Below are 19,215 nucleotides of genomic sequence, written 5' to 3'. Positions count from 1 at the left end.
TGGGACAGAATCTCAGTGTGCACTGAGATGGACTACTTCATCGGGGTTGTGGGTTGAACTCTTCCTCAAGTGGAGCAGTTTCAGTTTCTTGGTGTCTTGTTGATAGTAGGATAGATGTACAGATGAATTGAGACTTTGTCTCCAGCAATGTGGTGTTGCTCTGATCTGATGGGACAGATGAGGGTGAGCAGCTCCACCATCTTGGGTTATCTTGAAGTGGAGCCGATGAGTTGAAAGGATTCAGTTGATGTGGTCAGCATGCCTCCTGACCACTTCCCTTTAGGGTTTCAGACCCAGATCTTGCTGGAGGAACTAAATATTCTGTCTGACCTGAGAACAATGTAGGAACACTCAGAATTAGGCTGGGGGTGTCTTTATTTCCCCCTTGGACCTGTTACCCTTTTGACCTGATTATGGATGGATGGAAAACTACTCAATGCCAGACGTTCATGGGCTTTTGAATTTTTCTTACATATCATATATTTACCCATGACTTCAACATGTCTGCCTGCTCTATCGAGTCACATTGGTTTCTAATTAGTTTTGATAATCGATTGGCAGATCTATTATAGAATCTAGAAGGTCACACCAAAGTTGTGTCTACAGCTCCGCATGTAGATATTCTGAAATCCTGCATCATAAAGCAACCTCAACAATTCTGTCACCACACACCATTTTTCTTATTTCTCCTTCATACGGGCAATCTTGATCTTGAGTTAATTGCATCAGAAAATCCAATCCACGTTGTGTGTTTCATGTCCTCAGAACCTGCAAGAAAGTTGCTGACAGCCCCGCCGAGCCTGATGGAGGAGAGAGGGGATAAGGAGAGTGTCATCATGGGAGACGAGCAAGTGGATGAAGGCAAGAACCACGAACGCCAAAACATCCAGACCTCCAGGTCAGAAAAGGGTCAGCGTGAGGAGGAGCATGCAGAGCCAGAGGAGATCGGGAAGGAGAAGGGAATGGGAATCGAAGAGACCAAGAAAGAGTCAGAGCTGGAGGCCGAGGTGCGGCTGGAGCTTCGCCAGTCCGCCTCCGGCTTCCAGACCGGCTTCATCCGAGGCACCGACCTGTTTGGTTACGTGGGCATCGAGGCGGTTCTGGACCAAATGAGGCGCAAGACCATGAAGGCTGGCTTTGAGTTCAACATTATGGTGGTTGGTGAGTTAAAACAAACATAAAGCCTCTCCTATTCATATAAAAGAGAATAAAAGTTAGAACTAGGACTAGTGTTATCAAAGTCTTGACCAATAAATGATGTCAGTCCTTACAATGAGAAATATGCTCATTACGACTGAAACACGATTTAAATGTTGTGTTTTGGAGACTTTGCACTACTGATTATATCAAGACACAAAACGATAACATAACATCATCAGTGCAGGTGAAGTAGTAAACCAGTGCAGCTGAAATCACTCTGTCAGTTTATTTAGCCAGCTGGTTGCTATAACAGAGAGACAGAGTGTTTGAAGTGTTGCTCTTTATGTGTTGGCAACAGATATCTAAAAAGAAAGTGTGCTGCCAGTCATCACTTGGCATCAAAATGGCCTCACATGCAGGAAACTGCTGCTACACTGCAAAAACACAAAATCTTACCAAGCATCTTTGGTCAAATATGGGAAAAGGTCTTGTTCCTAATCTGTCAGTGGAACTAGTACCTTTTTAAATCAATATTAATTAACTATTGACCTAAAACAAGCTCCCACATCCTGCTGAAAAGTTATTTGTACGTACGTCTTGTCTTATTTCAAGTGTACTAAAATATTTGCAATAGAAACTGGACCAAAAATACTTGGTGGTTTTGCAGTGTGAGAATTTTGCCACTGAAAGAGAACAGATCAACCAGAGCTTCAAAATGAGAGGCTAAGCTGCACTGATGTAGATTTTACGATGTCCATTAAGCTCCTCTACAGAACTGTTTGTGGATGAACCACACTTCAGTTTGTGGATGTCCAGGGCTGGTTGGGACAGACGTCCTGCTTGGAGGAGCTGAATGCAAAAGCATGCCTCAACTTTTAGATTCTGATTTCTAAAAAAAATGTGAAAACCCTTCTGGATGTTTGCAATTGTAACATGTGTAAATATGGAAACGTTTAACGGATATCTTCTGAAGTCATCAACTGTTGGACACATTTTGGGAAAACTTCTTCAAGGTCATTTCACACACACATGTGGGAGAACATTAATACCTTCCCTCCATGTGTTTGGGATTTTCCCTCCAGAAGTTAAAGTCATTGAAACACAAACTAAAGCAACAGGGTTTGCCTTATTAAATACTCCAGTGGTCTAACAAAGCTCCTGCTTTCGATAGTTGGATTAAAGAGATGTGATTCATGGTACAGTAAGAAAAAATAAGATACAGCAGAAGGGGATGCTATGACAAATTTACAGAGATCTGGTCATAATTTCTGGAGTTTATATAAACAAAATAGGAATATCTGGTAAAGCTGGAATTATGTATAGTAAGACCTACTGTTTATTTTTATTTGAATGTGCATGTTTTGCTATGTGCTGCTGTGCCTTTTACTTGTTGACAGATTATTTCACTTTTCATATAGAAAGAGGAAGTGTGACTCTGTGAGGAAGTGGTTTAGAAAGCTGCTGGCCCGATTTGCACTTTCCTGCTCTACACAAAGTATAGATGATCTACACTTCCTCTGCTGTTTAACTGAAACTTAACCAAGTGTGCACAAGTTATTCTTTTCAGTCATGGCTCACATTCAGGCTACCTGTGGTTTTATGCAACTTTTCCTGACACACATGCATACTTTTTTTTTTTTTTTTTTTGTCTGGTGAGCTCAGTGTTGGTAAACCAGGTCACTTAGGGCTGTGATTGAACCGTGATTTGGTATCTTGGTGTCTCTGTTCTGCTGCAGGAGCCTTTTATTTTATTTTTTCTCTTCATGTAATTCTATAAATGTGCACCCAAGGCCGTGTGTAAAGATGGGTTTTATCAGAGCGGAGGCTGAACGGCTTCTGTTTGCAGGTCAGAGTGGACTGGGGAAGTCTACGCTCGTCAACACTCTGTTCAAGTCAAAAGTCAGCCGGAAGTCCTGCACACCTGACTACGAAGAGCAGATATCCAAAACAGTCAAACTGCATGCAGTCAGTCACGGTGAGCACACACACACACACATCCACGCACCCCCCCCCCCCCCACACACACACACACATGCACACCAATGTTTATGTGGCTACCTTTGTGGGACTTTTCATTGACTTCCATTCATTTCTACAGCTTAAACCTTATCCTAACCCTAACCAAAACTCAAGTCACACTTTAGTCCTAAATCAAACTCCTGACCCAAAAATCTTGTGGGGACCAGGCTTCGGTCCCCACAAGTAACAGTGGGTCCCCACAGTGTAGTATGTGTCAAGAAAATGGTCTCCACAAGGTATTAGAAACAAACGCACAAGCACACACACACACACTTACAGATCACACCTGCAGCTTCAGTGTTTCCGCTAACACTCTCCAGAAAGTCGGCCTGAGGAAAGCAGCACTTTATGTTTGTGTTGTGTTCTTGCCTTTGTTCTGGCCCCTGTGAATCATTTATGTCCACTGATCTATTCAGAGGCAGCTCTCACATCCTGCTTTCACATCCCTTTTCCCTGAGCCGCTTGTGTCATAAGCAGGAATCCCACCGTGGGCTGGATGTTGAAAGACACGTCTGTTTAACCGTGGATGTGTACTGAGCTTTGAACGTTCAAAGAAACATCTGACTATGCGGGAAGAGGTGTAAGGCAGTAGTTTTCTGATGTTATAGTTTGTAAAATCATTTTACAAATGGACACTTATGAATTGTAACAGCTCGGTTCACAAGGGATGAACACAGATTCAGATTTTTTTTAAAAACTCAGGTTGAACTGACAGCCCAGTTCTGTCAGGACCAAACAGTTGAAGTTCAGGTTCTCTTTGACATTGTTCATCATTTCCTCTTTGTTATGAACTTCTTCAGCTTACATTTAAAGTTTAACAGAAGCAGAGTCAGGACCACACATAAACACCACAGACAGTTTTTAATAATATGCACCTTTTCTCACCAAGCCTCTGCATGAGTCAGTAAATCTGTTTCACAAAGAATCCACTAGGGGCGTCCCGATCCAATACTGATATCAGAAATCGGTCCGATTCCAACCAGACAAATGAGCATAACTACAGTAATAGCTGAGGATAACCTGAGCCAGTTGACCTATCAGCGCTATCAAAAAGGAAAGTTTTAAGTCTAGTTAGCATAGCCACCGATGGCAGTTGATAAACGCTTTTCTTTTAACGGTGAGTTGCTTCTTTGATGATGATTAACTCCAACAATCGAAACAAGTATCTGATTTACAGATTGCTGTGAACAGAACCCAGAGGAATCAGATACTGATTACCACTTCATAAAATTGGGCACCTTGGACAGTGGTTGTAGTCGTGAGGTTCTGAGTTTGCAAACAGCTCAGTCTTGGTCAAAACATTTCTACATCTGCTAAAAAAAAAAAAAGCCCAAATGCACAGCATTTTTACTGTGCATGTCTCAGATACATTTAGATTCGTTTAGGTGTATTTTCAACAAAGAAAATGCTGACTGGGTGCTGCCAGGAGGAGAGAAATGGAAACAATACAGAAACCAAATTTCTACTTCCTGTTGGCATTTAAAGAATTGTTCATGTTGGGGGGTATAGAAAAGCTGCACATTGAACTTCCATGAACTCTGGCATTAAAAATAAAGCGAGGAGTGATTAGTGATTTTTTTTTCCATCGTTTCCATCAGCGGGATCCTTACGGTAGAGGCGGTAGTCTTTGGTGGTGATGAGGATGGAGACGGTGTTCACAAGTAAAGCAGGTTTTTGCTAAAACACATTAGTGTGCACGGTTGCATGAAGTCACCTTCCAAGCCCTCTCTCTCTGTTTTTCTCCAACTCTTACTCTCTCTCTACTTCTAACCATAGTCATAAGTTCATTCTCTCCGTGTCTCTGACTAGTAGAGCACAGTAGAACTGCAAAACACGTGAGGACTGGGAAAATGACCTCCGTTTGTTGGCAAACATTGTGAAAGTGAACATTTATAGAGAGTATGTACAAGTAAACACATACGCCCACACACAACCAGAAGACGCATGCTTTTGTTTCCATTGAAACTAAATGCTTCTCTGTAATGGCAACAACAAAGGCCTACTTTATTACAGGTTAGTGAAAATCTGAATGCTCTGTTTCCAGATGTTTGCTGTCATGCTTCCGATAAGAGGAGATTCCTGTGTGCTTATTCAACAACGACTTAAGCTCTAAATGATAGTCTTTACCTGCTTAGTTTTCCTCAAACACTCTCCAGCGCGCACACACACACCCCCATGCACCCTCACACACATTTACTCTGACTCAGTGAAGGAACTCTTAGATCTTGTCATCACACAGAGACCTGTGGCACATAGAGTGCAGCTCTGGCTTTAAATCAGCCGGAACCTATTAGCCAGCACCAACGTTAAGCTTCGATCACAGTCCGTTAAACGGTTCCATTTCTGTACATGTCGGCGTGAACCTGTGTGACAATTCTGATAATTCAGTCTGGACGTTTTTAGAATCCAGTCAGAGACTCAAAGATGCACAGATCAGTGCAGTAAAGTTCAATCTATTACTCCAGTTGGTAAAATGAAAGCAAGCTGATTCCACACGGTCACTGAGCGAGAGCATTCCCTCTGGGGTGTGTATGAGTGTGTATCAACAATATTAAGGAAAACTCCTGGGAACAATCTTTAAAACTGAAAGGTTTAAAGATTTTCAGTCCTTCCTCACACTTACTGTGCAAATAAAGCATAAAATGTCTATTTCTGGTAAGTGGAACGGAATCCATGGCATTGTGGCGCTCATCCATTTGATCTGTTCTTTGCAGTGATTGAAGAAAAAGGGGTGAAGATGAAGCTGACGGTGATCGACACTCCCGGGTTTGGGGACCAGATTAACAATGAGAACTGGTGAGGATGGAAACAAACCAGGACGCTCAGTAACCAGGAAGCAAATCATATATGAACAAAAGGGAATTGGACCTAGCATAGAACCCTGTGGGACACCGGTTGATAAACATTATTCTCTATGCTCCTCTAATCTGGAACAAACGTCTAGAAAGCAGCCGAAACACTTGAGTTTATTTAAATAAAAGTTTAAAACGCAGCTGATTGGAGCTGCCTTTGATTATCAGTAAGTGGAACATCGATCAATATATTTGATGTATGTCTGCTTGATGATTTTGATGATGGCATTTGACAAAATGTAATGTTTATTAATTGTCTCATAATTGGTGATGTTTTTATGACATAAAGCACTTTGAACTGCCGTGTTGCTGAAATGTGCTACACTTATAAACTTGACCTGATAGGAAACAAGAATTGCATCTCCCAGTTATTATTGAGAATAAGACCAAAAATATGTTCTCATGAAATTAACAAGCCAAAGTGTGTATCTGTGTTATGAGGACGACTTACAGAGTCCTCCTCATAACACAGAGATCATCCTGAGCTGACGACAGCAGGTGAGGAAGTGAGTTTAATTTGTTTCGATAGAAATAAAAAATAAAAACAGGAAATGGTAACAAAGCCATTAAAAATCACGAGTGGAACTCAGAGAGGTTATGCTCCTTCATCATGTGCTCATTTTCTATCACAGTATGACTGTAAACAGGAAGTCCTGACTTTATTCCTAGTCTACTTCCCTGATATCTAGGAATCAGCTCTTCTTCTGGCAAGCCAAATGCACCCTATTTAATAAAATATATACATCAAAATGGATCATTTTAAACCAAACAAAATATCCACTGGGAAGGTTACCATGGCTTCAATGCAACTTAATGTATAATGAGTTTTTGTTGCTGGATTTAAAAATCAAACAAGATTTTTTTTGTTGTTGTTTAGAAATCAGAGGAGTTTTGGTGAGGAGATTTTCTGTCACTTCTGGTTACGTGGATTTTGTAGATTTTTGACTGTAGGTCTGCTTGCTCTCATGGTTGAAACTCTAAAACTGAGACTTTCATATTGGAGGCAAATTGTCCTGAAAAAACAAGAAAATCACGCAATGGGCCTTTTTTCTACAATTAGGGTAACTTATGCCTAGAACATTTTCATATTCTGAGAGATGTGATGAACATAGTCAGTTTTACGGTGGCCCAGCAAAAGAGTTTGAAGTTTTTTAATTACACATCATTAGACGGGATGATTAATATTGATTTTAGCTCTATTGTAATTTGTCAACAATAAATAAAAATATAATAATCCCATGCTGACCCTTCTCTGGCACCCATTCTCCAGCTGGGAGCCCATAGTGAACTACGTCAACGAGCAGTATGAGAAATACCTGAGGGAGGAGCTGAACATCAACAGGAAGAGGCGGATACCTGACAGCAGAGTCCACTGCTGCATCTACTTCCTGCCTGCAACCGGACACAGGTAAACACCGCCACCGCTGGCCAACGCTCTGCTCTGCGTTCACCACCGGAACCAAGCACACCTGATTTACTAATGCAGCTGACAGTCGAGCAAATGTTTGGGTAAAACTTGAGTTGCATCAAACAGTTACAAACAGAAATGAACTTTATATTTCACCACAGATTACACGCATAACCCCAGGGATGACTTACTCACCTGTTTTCAGAGTGAGTCAGAGAAAACTTCTCAGTGGCAAGATGATGATGAGACACTTTGGATTGTGAAAGGACAAGCTTGTGATCAAAGGCTGTGTTCACATCAGGCAAATCCAACCCAGGTCTGCTTTTTTTTTGCCCATATGGGACCCATGTCTGAACAGAACAATTGTCAGTTCCATATGTGGAACCAACTGATGAATCACATTGTTTTCTTTACGTCACAGTTTATCTGACTTTTATGTCTTTGACGTGAGAGATGGGTCATAATTGTGAAAAAGAAGAAGCCAACGGCTGAAAACAATCATTCTGAACTTTTGAGAGATACCTGAGTCAGTGAACGCATCACGTCCCGACCCCAGCACCTCCGGTCCGACCAAACATCCAATCAGACCTCTCTGCAGAAGTTGCAGTCAATGGCGCTTAAGGAAATTTGTTTTTAAGACAAAGATGCCTTCGCTGCAGTCATTTTTTTAGATTTATTCAGGGGCTTTTTGAATGTTCTATTATTACACTGTGGTCTATTCCAAACCTGATTAGTCTGACGGGTTTGAGTTCATCAGAGTTCACATCAATCAATCAATCAATCAATCAAATTTTATTTGTATAGCACATTTCAGCAGCAAGACATTTCAAAGTGCTTTACATCATTACAAACACAGAAACACAAAGCAACATAGAATCAATAATCAAAACAAAGCATTAAGTCAAGTTCCATCAATAAATTTGTAATTGATTACGTTTCAAATACAATTCTAAACAGGTGGGTTTTTAGTTGAGATTTAAAAGAAGTCAGTGTTTCAGCTGTTTTACAGTTTTCTGGAAGTCTGTTCCAAATTTGTGGTGCATAGAAGCTGAAAGCTGCTTCTCCTCGTTTGGTTCTGGTTCTGGGGATGCAGAGCAGACCAGAACCGGAAGACCTGAGAGGTCTGGAAGGTTCATACAACAACAGTTGTTGACATAAATAATATTGAGATGTAACTATGTGTTCTCTAGTACCGCCTACTTGTTTAGCCGTGAGCCATGCAAACTCTCATTTCCTTCTGCAGTGTAGCCTCTACCGAGTGTGTATAAATCATTTTTGCTTCAAATTGTTAGACTGTTTTGTTTCTTTTATTCTTTGGAAGATCACATTACAAAGGTCACATACTGTATCTTAAATAAATGTGCATTTTGTTGCATGTAGCCATGTTGCAGACTGTACTGAAGTATTTTGTGTGGATTCTATTCAATGGGCCAAATCACAACAATGCCTAGTTGTGTCAACATTTTTTAAAGAGGCAATATTGTGTGTTTTCCAGACACACAGTTCCATTTTATAGCTCAATCAAATAACTATGTTAACTCCAGTTGCTATAAAGATTCTGTATGTATCAAATATTACTTAAAACGAAATTTGACTTCCTAACTTAACACCTTGAAATTGGGCCTCTGTCATTTATAAACTCCTGCTCTTTCTGAGCACTCTGATGAACTCAAACCCGACTGATCAGTCAGACTGATCAGTTTTACCAGCGTTACACTGAGAAGTAGCTGCTATGATGAGGTCAGCTGATGCGCAGTTTCACCCAGTGTTTGCTAATTGCTTCTGGCTAGTCTGAAGGAACTGGGTAAAGAAGGGCTGCTCTGTGAGGCGGAAGCTCCCAAACTGGAATATTTGAAGTGAGGTTTGAGTTCTTTTAGGGAGCCAAAGCATTAATTTGTGGCTTTGTGCCACAGAGTTCTGTGCTGCCCTTCAGCAGAGGCTTCAAGACAGAAACAGAAAAGTTGGAACACCACCATTATTGTATTTTCCATGTCATCCGTCATATAAAGCCTGTCTGCATTGTATGATTGTTGGGATCTGGGGTCCTGTGTGTGACACAGTGGGGAGAGAGTTTGTGTGTAAGCCTGTCACAAAAAGCAATAAATCAATTAAACGCACGATCATTTAAAATGGGAGCAATATTTTCCATTTGAATGCTTCTTTGTGGAGCTCACTGAAGATGCTGTTTTCTCTGAGTGCAATGATTAATATGAGCTGAAGCACAATTTTGTTTAGTGGCGACTGCATAAATAGTTTTATTTATTTTGTTTATTGATTTTGGATGTTTAAAATATCATCCAGTTCCAGTGTTAAATGTTATTTGGATATTAAAGATTACTGATCTTTGAGAGAGCTCTCTTGAATTTTTATGCCTTTATCATTATATTAGTCAAAAATGGTCTCAAAAGGACGATTTTGTCACTTATGGCTATAATTTCTGGGACAAACTCTGGCGCAAATTTGCGCAATAAATAATTCGCAATTTATTCATGACCGGCCTGCTTATGTGAGCAAACCCCAAGTTCCCATTAAACTCACAATAGAATGAATTAGGCGAGTCTGTCATTTGTTGTCACATAAAAAAACACACAGAGTTTTTCAAAAAGTCAACATGACACATTATGGTGGCAGCATTATCCATCCATCCATTTTCTTAAACCCTTGTCCCTTAGAGGGATCAGGAGGTGCTGGTGTCTATCTCCAGCTACGTTCCGGGCGAGAGGCGGGGTCACCCTGGACAGGTCGCCAGTCTGTCGCAGGGCAACACAGAGACAGACAGGACAAACAACCATTCACACACACACTCACACCTAGGGAGAATTTAGAGAGACGAATTAACCTGACAGTCATGTCTTTGGACTGTGGGAGGAAGAGAACCCGGAGAGAACCCACGCATGCACAGGGAGAACATGCAAATGCCGTGCAGAAAGACCCCGGGCCGGGAATCGAACCCAGGACCTTCTTGCTTCAAGGCAACCGTGCTGTAGCAGTGTCATGTTGTTGGAATTCTTTTTTCAGCTGGAATATCTATTAGATTTTTATTTGTGAAAAAAGAGCTTCAAAAACCATTTAGTCTTTTCCTCCCACTTCATAACTGTTTGCTATGTGTTGATCTATCACAGTAAGAGGCTTTGAAGTGTGTGATTTTGTGACACTCCATCGCGACTCTGTGTTTTCAGGCTGCGCCCCATCGACCTGGAGTTCATGAAGAGGTTGGGGAAGATAGTGAGCATTGTGCCTGTCATCGCTAAAGCAGACACACTCACCGTAGAAGAGAGACAGGAATTTAAAGAAAGGGTGAGTGCGTGTATGCACTCTGTACATACACGCAGTCCGAGTCTTTTTTACTCAACTCTTTCTATTTTCACCTCTTTTCTAACTCATGTTAACGTTAAATTTACCATACAGTAGTACTCTGATTGAAGTGAATTAAAGTGACATTGAATTAAATGTTTAGTTTAGAACTAATAAACTAATAAATGTGTGAATAACATGGTGAAAATATGACTTTGAAAAATTAAAAAACATTTTTTCTGGCAGGCCAAATACACCAAAATGTTGCTGTTAAATTTGTTTTTAATTTTGTATTTTTTTGACTTTGTAGTATACTTTAACATTTCAAGTTCTTTTGTCATTAAAGTTACAGTATGTAACTTTCATTTTTTTAAATGAAAACATGTTTACATATTTGTTAAACTTGTCACCATGTCATGTCAGAACAACATGAGACAGATAACCTGTGAAAAGATCGACTCCCTGAGCTGCTACTGAACTGCAGTGTTTTTTTAATGATTGACTTTTTTTCCCCTTTTGCAGATAAGGAAAGACTTGACATCCAATGAAATTCGTGTTTACCCCCAGAGAGAGTACGATGAAGATCCAGAGGAGCGCCTTCTCAACGACAGAATCAGGGTGAGGATTCGAAGCCTTAAAATGACCCACAGGAAGTACCGATAAAGAATTCGCCTGATTTCAGGACGGTGCACAGGACTGGCTGTCAGAACAGACGTTTTATCATTTCTGAGCGATCAAACTAACTAAGTACAATGGCCATAACAGCAATAATAGGACTACATATTTCAGTTTTCTGTTGACTTGTTTCTATGGAGATTGGAATAACCAATGACTTTTCCAGGAAAGCATTCCCTTTGCTGTTGTGGGAACTGACAAGGAGCACCAGGTGAATGGAAACAAGGTGCTGGGCCGGAAGACGAAGTGGGGAATCATTGAAGGTGAGTTTTGAGTTCCAGGCCTGTTTTTAAGGTTTAGGCCTCACATTGTCTGTGGTAAAAACATCAGGATCCTTGTTTTGGCGTGGCAGACTTCAACAGCTTTACCAGCTGCTCCCTCTGGACTGCAGATTGTTTTGTGGATTTCTTGAGAGTTGCTTTAATGGTGGGAAAATACTCTTCTATCAGAACTGCTCTGTGAAGGTTAGCACAGAAAAGTCGAAGTTTAACTAAAGCAGAGAAGCGGTGGTGAAGTAAGTGGGGGTGGTGTTTCGTGGTTTTTTTCCAGGTGTCAAAATTCTGGAAAATTATATATGATTTATGCAAGTGTCAACTTTGCATTATTCAGTAAATAATGAAGTCTTTAATTCAAAATTCCTTTAAAACTTTGATTAAAAGTCAATCAAAAATGTCAACTTTGCATTAAAAGTGTCATTATTTGCCGAATGACACTTTGTGACAACAGTCAAAACATTCATAAAGACTCCTTCATGTTTATGACAATGTTATCTCAGTCTTATGCACACCCCTTCAAATAAAATGTTACTAACACTTCCTGTACCGACATGGGCTGAAGGCTCACTCTGACATGAAGAAGACACCACTCCAAAAGAAATTACAAATCACAGCTTGCAAATGAAAATATTTTAATATTTTGAGGACATCTGATTAAACTAAATGGAAATATTTGGCTGCCAGGAGCATTGTTAATACCGCCCCAACTGTGGATTAAGGGGGTGGCATCATCATGGAGGAAGGCTGTTTAGCTGCACAAGGGACTGGTGGGCTTCACAGCACAGATGACAGCATGAGGAAAGAACTTTGTGTGGAAATATAGAAACAACACCTCAAAGCACCAGGGAGACAAATAGGTTTTCCACATGAATGACTCTAAGGATGCTGCCAGATTAGTTCCTAACAGACCAAGTTACAGCAGTTCTGTCTGAAGTAATGGGCCAACCTTACAGCAAACTGATGTGAGAAGCAGGTGGACAGATATTCAAAACACTTGACTTTAGTCATAAAGCTTAAAACAGGAAAGGCTTGTTATTTGTCTTTTTATGTGTATTGAATGATCTGATGTAACTAAAGCAATTCAAAAGCTAGACTGGATGTTATGGAGGACAAGTTCCAAACATCTGGTATATTAAAGGATGTAACTGATAATGATGAGAGCTAATCTGTTGTTTTCTTTTCATGCAGTTGAAAATGTGGCTCACTGTGAGTTTGCAAACCTGAGAGATCTTCTTATCAGGTGAGTCTGACTTTACTGCTGATCTTTATTCGAAAGGAATTCGTCTTTATTAAATGGTCAGTTTCCCGATAGCATGAAAACTGCCCAGATTTACAGTTATGTAAATCTGGAGCTTATGAAATTATTAAAAATTATTGTAAGAAAAAACTTGCCAGTTATTCACTAATAGTCACTATGGTTCAACTTCACATGCATTAAGTGAGCTTATTGAGAAAATGACTAACTTTATAGAGTTGAAATAGTTTTACCACAGCACTAAAGTGAAACCTGGAAGCAGAGCCTCATCTGAGTGGAGGTTGTCATAGAGACGGTTTACAGGTTGGAAAGATTAATTTTGACGGCATAATCACAAAACAACTTTTGGCTAGGTATGGATTTATTTAATTTTTTTCCCAAATGACCAGGGGCCTCATGCATAAAGCGTGCGTGCGCACAAAAAATGTGCGGCGCCATATTTTACGCACAAGTCGGCATGTATAGAAATTAACTTTGCATCAAAGTTTGTGTAAATACAAGCATACTTTTTGCCCTGAAAGCACCTTTTAAATAAAATATATAATAATTATTATTATAAATACTTATACTGCTTCGAACAAGGATGTTGCCATGGTTATCTTGTCACGTGGTGATAGACTTCTGGGTTTTTATACTAATTTACATATGTATTTATGGGTGGCGACAGGGCGGACCAGCAGCTGGGTTCTGTTTCCCGCAAATTAGGATTTATTAAGGAAAGGTGCGCTGCCACGTGCTTGCGCACGACTTTATGCATCCGTTTTTTGGGGGGGTTTTTTGTGCGCTGCACTTTTCGAAATTTTTCCGTACGCCAAGTTTTAGTGTGAAAACTGCGCACTCTTTTATGCATGAGGCCCCAGGTGAGAAGAGGTGTTGACTTCTTGTCATCTTGATCCTCCAATCGAGATGCTATTAAAAAAATTGAATGTTGCTAGATTTGATCTGACTTGGTCAATGCATTCCTGCACTATTCCACTGGATTCAAATCTCTCCTAAAGCTCAGTCTGGGCTTTACTTGGATTCCCTCTGGTAGATTTTCTACCAGGTGAATCAGCGAACAGAAGAAGCTGTGAATAATGACTACAATTCTCTGCTCTGCCGTAGAATTGTAGTCTGCCTCTAGTTTTAGCGATGGCAGCGGAGGAAGTGAGTGGAGCCGTTCAGTCTTTGTTGGCCACGCTTCAAAATATTGAATTAACATTAACAGCCGCTTGGTTCAGATCAGCCCTTCCCTCTTCCCAGTGGAGGACGGTTGTTTACAGCACGGGAAATTTCCGGTTAGCTTCATAGCGTCGATATGGAGCGTCACATACGTCACGGACAAACGTTAGTGATTGGGTCAAATTTAAAATCTCAAACAAATCCACGCCTCCATGAAGCAATCGTTTCTCAATAGCTAAAAGTCCAGACCTTCTGGACGAAGAAGGAGTTGGTATTCACCAGCCATTATTAAACACTACATTTACATTTACTAAACTGAAATGTTTGAATAGCCATTACTGAGGAACACATTTTTAGCACACATATTAAAACATGAACATGTGGGACTGGGTTAAGGGCTACCTGCTGAACTCCTCAGTATGACTGTGGCTTCAGATTCCTGTAGGAATTTTTTTTTTTTACTTCCACATCAGCACTTTTCACAGGAAACCAGTTCGCATCAGAGCCACAGAGCGATGAAATTGTCACCGACTGTTTTCTGCGCAGGTCTCACCTGCAGGACCTGAAGGACGTGACCCACAACATCCACTATGAGTCGTACCGCGTGCGACGACTCAACGAGAGCAACATGAACTTCAGCGAGCTGGTTCTGACCAGCTGGCCCCTGAAGAACGGGACCGACACATGTGAGACGGAGAGCCAGCTCTGATCCGTCCTTCGTCCACCCTGTCCTCCTGAGCGCTCTCAGGCGTGAGGCTCTGTCCTCACGTCACGGTGAAACACGGGAGAAATTTTTTATTTTTTTCCTTCTTTTTTTTTTTTTTTAACAATGGGACCAAGTAGTGGAATACTTTGTCTGAGAAATGTGGGAGGTTTTGATGTAAGATAGAAGAAATGAACTGCAGCTAGATGTGTTGGACAGGGAGGTCACAGCGATGACCTGGGAGGACAAAGACAGGCGGGATTAATGGAGGCTGTAGTTCAGCCTCCAGGTGAACACACACTTCGTTATGATGTCCACAGACATGTTGGCCTTGCGGTGTGGAATTATGCTCAGTTGGGATGTTGCGGTGTGTAAAACAGGTGAATAAAGCATTAGTTAGAAGCCCCGGCTGTGCCAAGAACTTAACTTTTTCTCCACTGAGTTTTTAATCTGACAAATTATGCCATTAATTATCTGCATGTGTGGTTTGAGCTGCATTTTTTTTGTTGTTGTTGAAAAAAGGGCTGCCATTATTTCATGAATTTGATCTGTTAACGATAGAACTAAATGACTGTAGGGTATACGAACTAAAAGATTTAACTGTAGGATTCGGTTTCCTTAATATTGTCATCATTTACTAGCTGTGTTGATTTGTAGGATTTCATGTCCACACTGGATAGATCTGGGAGCTGACTCTGACGTGGTATTCAATGTTAAGCCCAAAGTAGTGTTTTTGTTAAAGCTGCAGTATGTAACTTTTATAAAAATATATATATATCTTTTTGACATATTGTTTAACCTGCCACCATGTCCTGCCAGTTTGCTATGAAACAGATAATCTTTGAAAAGATCAAACTCCTCCACCTAATCCATGTGCTGCTATTGCTGTCTGATGAAATGCACTGACCAAAATCAACCAATCAGAGCGAGGAGGAGGGGCTTAGCGCTGTCAGTCATTACTGTAAACTAGCCGCTGTTTATACGTTGTCATTGGTGGCCATGCCAGCCTTACCATTCACGACAGGCTGTATTGTAGCAGAAGAAGCTGCATGTAGAGAAGCATGATTGACAATGCTAAGACCCTCCTCCTGGCTCTGATTGGTTGTTTCTAGTTTGCAGAGGAGCTAGATTTATTTCACAGATTATCTGTCTCATGCTATGCTGTCACGTCATAGTGACAGTTTAAACAAATATGTAAAAAAAAATTCATAAAAGTTACATTCTGTAGCTTTAAAGCTTCTAGAAAGCTTGCTGTCCACATTAAAGTGCCAAAATAACAGAAAATATTCTCAATTTTCAGTTGTGTTTCAATTTAAAGTGTAACTTTACAGAAAGTTGCTGTAAAACAAACCCTTAAGACAATGAAGGATTGTCCTTGAGACAAATCCTTGTTCATTTCGTTTCTTTTCAACACGAGTGGACGGCCAGCTGCAGCTTTGCTCAGTGCGCCTCCTGGTGGAGAGAAAAAATAAAAAGAACATCCATTATCAAACGTTTTCTGTCAGAAAAACCAATCTGTGAACAGTAGAAGAAGGAAATGTTTCATGTTTAATGAACATCCTCTGAAAGTGTTGTATGAGCGTTTAGTAAGCCATGTGTTTGTGTTCCTACTGAGACTGAATAGCTGTGAAACATGTAGCATGAAAACTAAGTGTGTTTAATAAAGGGAGCTGCCTTTTTCAACATGTTTGAGCTGTCCACTATTTCCAGACTGCTGTCCTTGGTCCTCACAGCGACACCGTCCACAACGACTCTTTGAAGAAAGTTGGATGATAACAGTGGTGACAAAGACATGTTTTCCTTCAGGATAAATAAAGTGATTTTTAATTTAATTTGAACCTGATTGCTAAGTTCCACACCATGCACCACTTTGTTCTACTAAAAAATGTTACGGCTGCTAAATAGTGAAGCAGCAAAACAAACCAATGTGTCCCCATCAATTAGCCCTCTGTTTACTGGAAAATACATTGCACCGTGTTCCAAATTATTATGCAAGTAATATTTTCTCAGATTTTCCTAAATGGTCAATGCAAATGATGGTCAGTATAATTTTCAAGTCATGAACTATTACAGTATAAATCAAATTTTACTGAACAAAGCTCCCCATGAGAACAGTATTTTTTTCAAAAATAAAAAACTCAAAATGTACTGTTCCAAATTATTATGCACAGCAGATTTTCTAAACATTTTATGGATTATAAAGAACTGCAAACGGTCATTCTTTCAATGTGCAGCATTAAGTGGTAACATGTACTAAAATCAAAAGCTATTTCAATCAAAAACATCTTAACAGACAGAGTTCCATGTTAACATAGGACCTTCTTTGATATCACAGCACAATTCTTGCATCCATTGAACTTGTGAGTTTGTGGAAAGTTTCTGCTTGAATTTCTTTGCAGGATGTCAGAATATCTTCCCAGAGCTGCTGGTTGGATATGAACTGCATTCCACCCTCAGATCTTCTGCTTGAGGAAACTCCAAAGGTTCTCAATAGGGTTGAGATCAGAGGTCAGATGAGGATGGTGACCACACCATGAGTTTCTGCCCTTTCATTCCCATAGCAGCCAATGACACAGTTGTATTCCTTGCAGCATGAGATGGTGGATTGTCTTGCATGAAGCTGATTTTGCTACTGAAGGTTCGGCTCTTCTTTTTGAACCATGAAAGAAAGTGATCAGTCAGAAAGTCCATATAAGATAAGATAAGATTTATTTGTCATTGTCATCAACAGATTACAACGAGATTGAGATTTGCTCGACTCGAGTTAAGATGCAGGTTATGTGTATATACATAATATACAAAGATAAAGATATACTTTGCTGAGGTCATTTTCACACCATCAGGGTCTCTGAAGGGGCCGACCAATGATTCTCTCCCCATGATTTCAGCCCAGAAAACGACTCCATCACCTCCTTGCTGATGTCTCAGCCGTGTTGGGACGTGGTGGCCATCCACCACCAATCCACTACTGCGTCCATCTGGACCATCCAGGGTTGCACAGCAGTCTTCAGTGAACAAGTCTGTTTGAAAATTAATCTTCATGTACGGCTGGAGCCACTGCGACCATTTCTGCTTGTGAGCTCTGGTTAGGGGCCCAATAGTAGGTTCATGCACCACAAGCCTCTGGAGGATCCTCCACCTTGAGGTTCCAGAGGCTCCAGCAGCTTCAAATAACTGTTTGCTGCTTTGTAAGGGCATTTTAACAGCTGCTCTCTTAATCCGATGAATTTGTCTAACAGAAACCTTCCTCATTATGCCTTTATCTGTACAAACCCATTTTTGTTCTAAATCAGCCACAAATCTCTTCACAGTACGATAACGCTTCAGTTTTTGTTAAATATCTAATGTTTTCATGCCTTATCATACGGCACTACACTATCTGATGATTTTTGTCAGCAGAGATCCTTTCTCTTTCCCATATTGCTTGAAACCTGTGGCCTGCTTAATAATGTGGAACATCCTTCTTGAGTAGATTTCCTCTAATTGAGCTCACCAGACAAACTAATTAACCCAGATGTCTGAAATTAATTATAGTGATTCAAAGAGTCCTGACACACAATACCATCTATAAATTTAATAGCAGAACAAAAAAATGTATCTTTATGACACTTAAATCCAATTTGCATAATAATTTGGTGCATGGTGTAGAGGCCAACATGGCTGACAACTCAGGTTATCGAAGGTGACAAAGCAGAAAATAGTAGGAACCCATAGCAGTTTGCTCTTCTGTGTAGTTAATTAATAAAGGGAATCTTATACAAAAATTTCTAGAAAGAAAATTGACTCCATTTGGAAAAATATGTTTACTATGTTTTGAAACTGAATTTATTTTTGTTTAGAACAATCAACTTATTGTCCCTCACATTTACTTGTAATTAAGAGGAAAGCAGAAGCACGTGGAGGCACACTAATGACAAGGAGTTATGATTTAATAAAATAACAGCTTAACTGAATCAAATGTGCATATTTTCCTTAAGGATTTTAAAACTATCTTTTTAACTATCTTTTAATATCTTAATAGCATTTCAGTTTGGCAAACAGGAAAGTGATACATCGATTATAGAGTTTTCTAAACAAAGTCTGAATTGTCCCCTACTTATTAAGCAATTTAAAATGTAATCATAATACTATTTAGCATATTTTTCTGTTAACTACAAAAATATTACAGTCTTGGTCTGGCGCTGTGACAGCTGGTTTTGGGCTTCAAAGCTTTATCTGTAAGGCAACGTTTACATGTACAAGAAATAAAGGAAGCATTCAGACCTATTTGTGGTGAATTTATATAGTTTTGCTTTCTGAAACAAGTGACAAAGAATATTGAACTTTTTCATAGTTTTTGCATTTTTTTGATGAACCTGTGAAAGTTGTGCAGTCAGTTCTTTTTTTTTTGAAACATCTTCGTGTAAAGATTCCAATTCAAATCATCCTCATAA

The 19,215-nt window shown here is 40.0% G+C and overlaps 1 protein-coding gene across 3 annotated transcripts in view; it reads left to right on the top strand.

Moving 5' to 3' along the window:
* The window catches only part of septin12 (septin 12), a 53,516-nt gene extending 37,051 nt beyond the window's left edge, over positions 1–16,465 (top strand). For all 3 annotated transcript variants that reach the window (XM_032588098.1, XM_032588099.1, XM_032588100.1), the window contains 9 exons: positions 766–1,161; positions 2,987–3,115; positions 5,874–5,955; positions 7,282–7,419; positions 10,599–10,716; positions 11,236–11,331; positions 11,555–11,651; positions 12,852–12,903; positions 14,626–16,465. In XM_032588098.1, the coding sequence (XP_032443989.1) occupies positions 766–1,161; positions 2,987–3,115; positions 5,874–5,955; positions 7,282–7,419; positions 10,599–10,716; positions 11,236–11,331; positions 11,555–11,651; positions 12,852–12,903; positions 14,626–14,788 (1,271 nt within the window). In that variant the 3' untranslated portion in view covers positions 14,789–16,465. The remainder of the gene's footprint in view (positions 1–765; positions 1,162–2,986; positions 3,116–5,873; positions 5,956–7,281; positions 7,420–10,598; positions 10,717–11,235; positions 11,332–11,554; positions 11,652–12,851; positions 12,904–14,625) is intronic.
* The last annotated feature ends 2,750 nt before the right edge of the window (positions 16,466–19,215 follow it).

This window comes from Xiphophorus hellerii, chromosome 16 (assembly GCF_003331165.1).
Source record: "Xiphophorus hellerii strain 12219 chromosome 16, Xiphophorus_hellerii-4.1, whole genome shotgun sequence".
Classification (NCBI taxonomy): domain Eukaryota; kingdom Metazoa; phylum Chordata; class Actinopteri; order Cyprinodontiformes; family Poeciliidae; genus Xiphophorus; species Xiphophorus hellerii.
The sequence above is the reverse complement of the archived record's forward strand: the minus strand, read 5'-3'. Positions and strand labels throughout refer to the sequence as shown.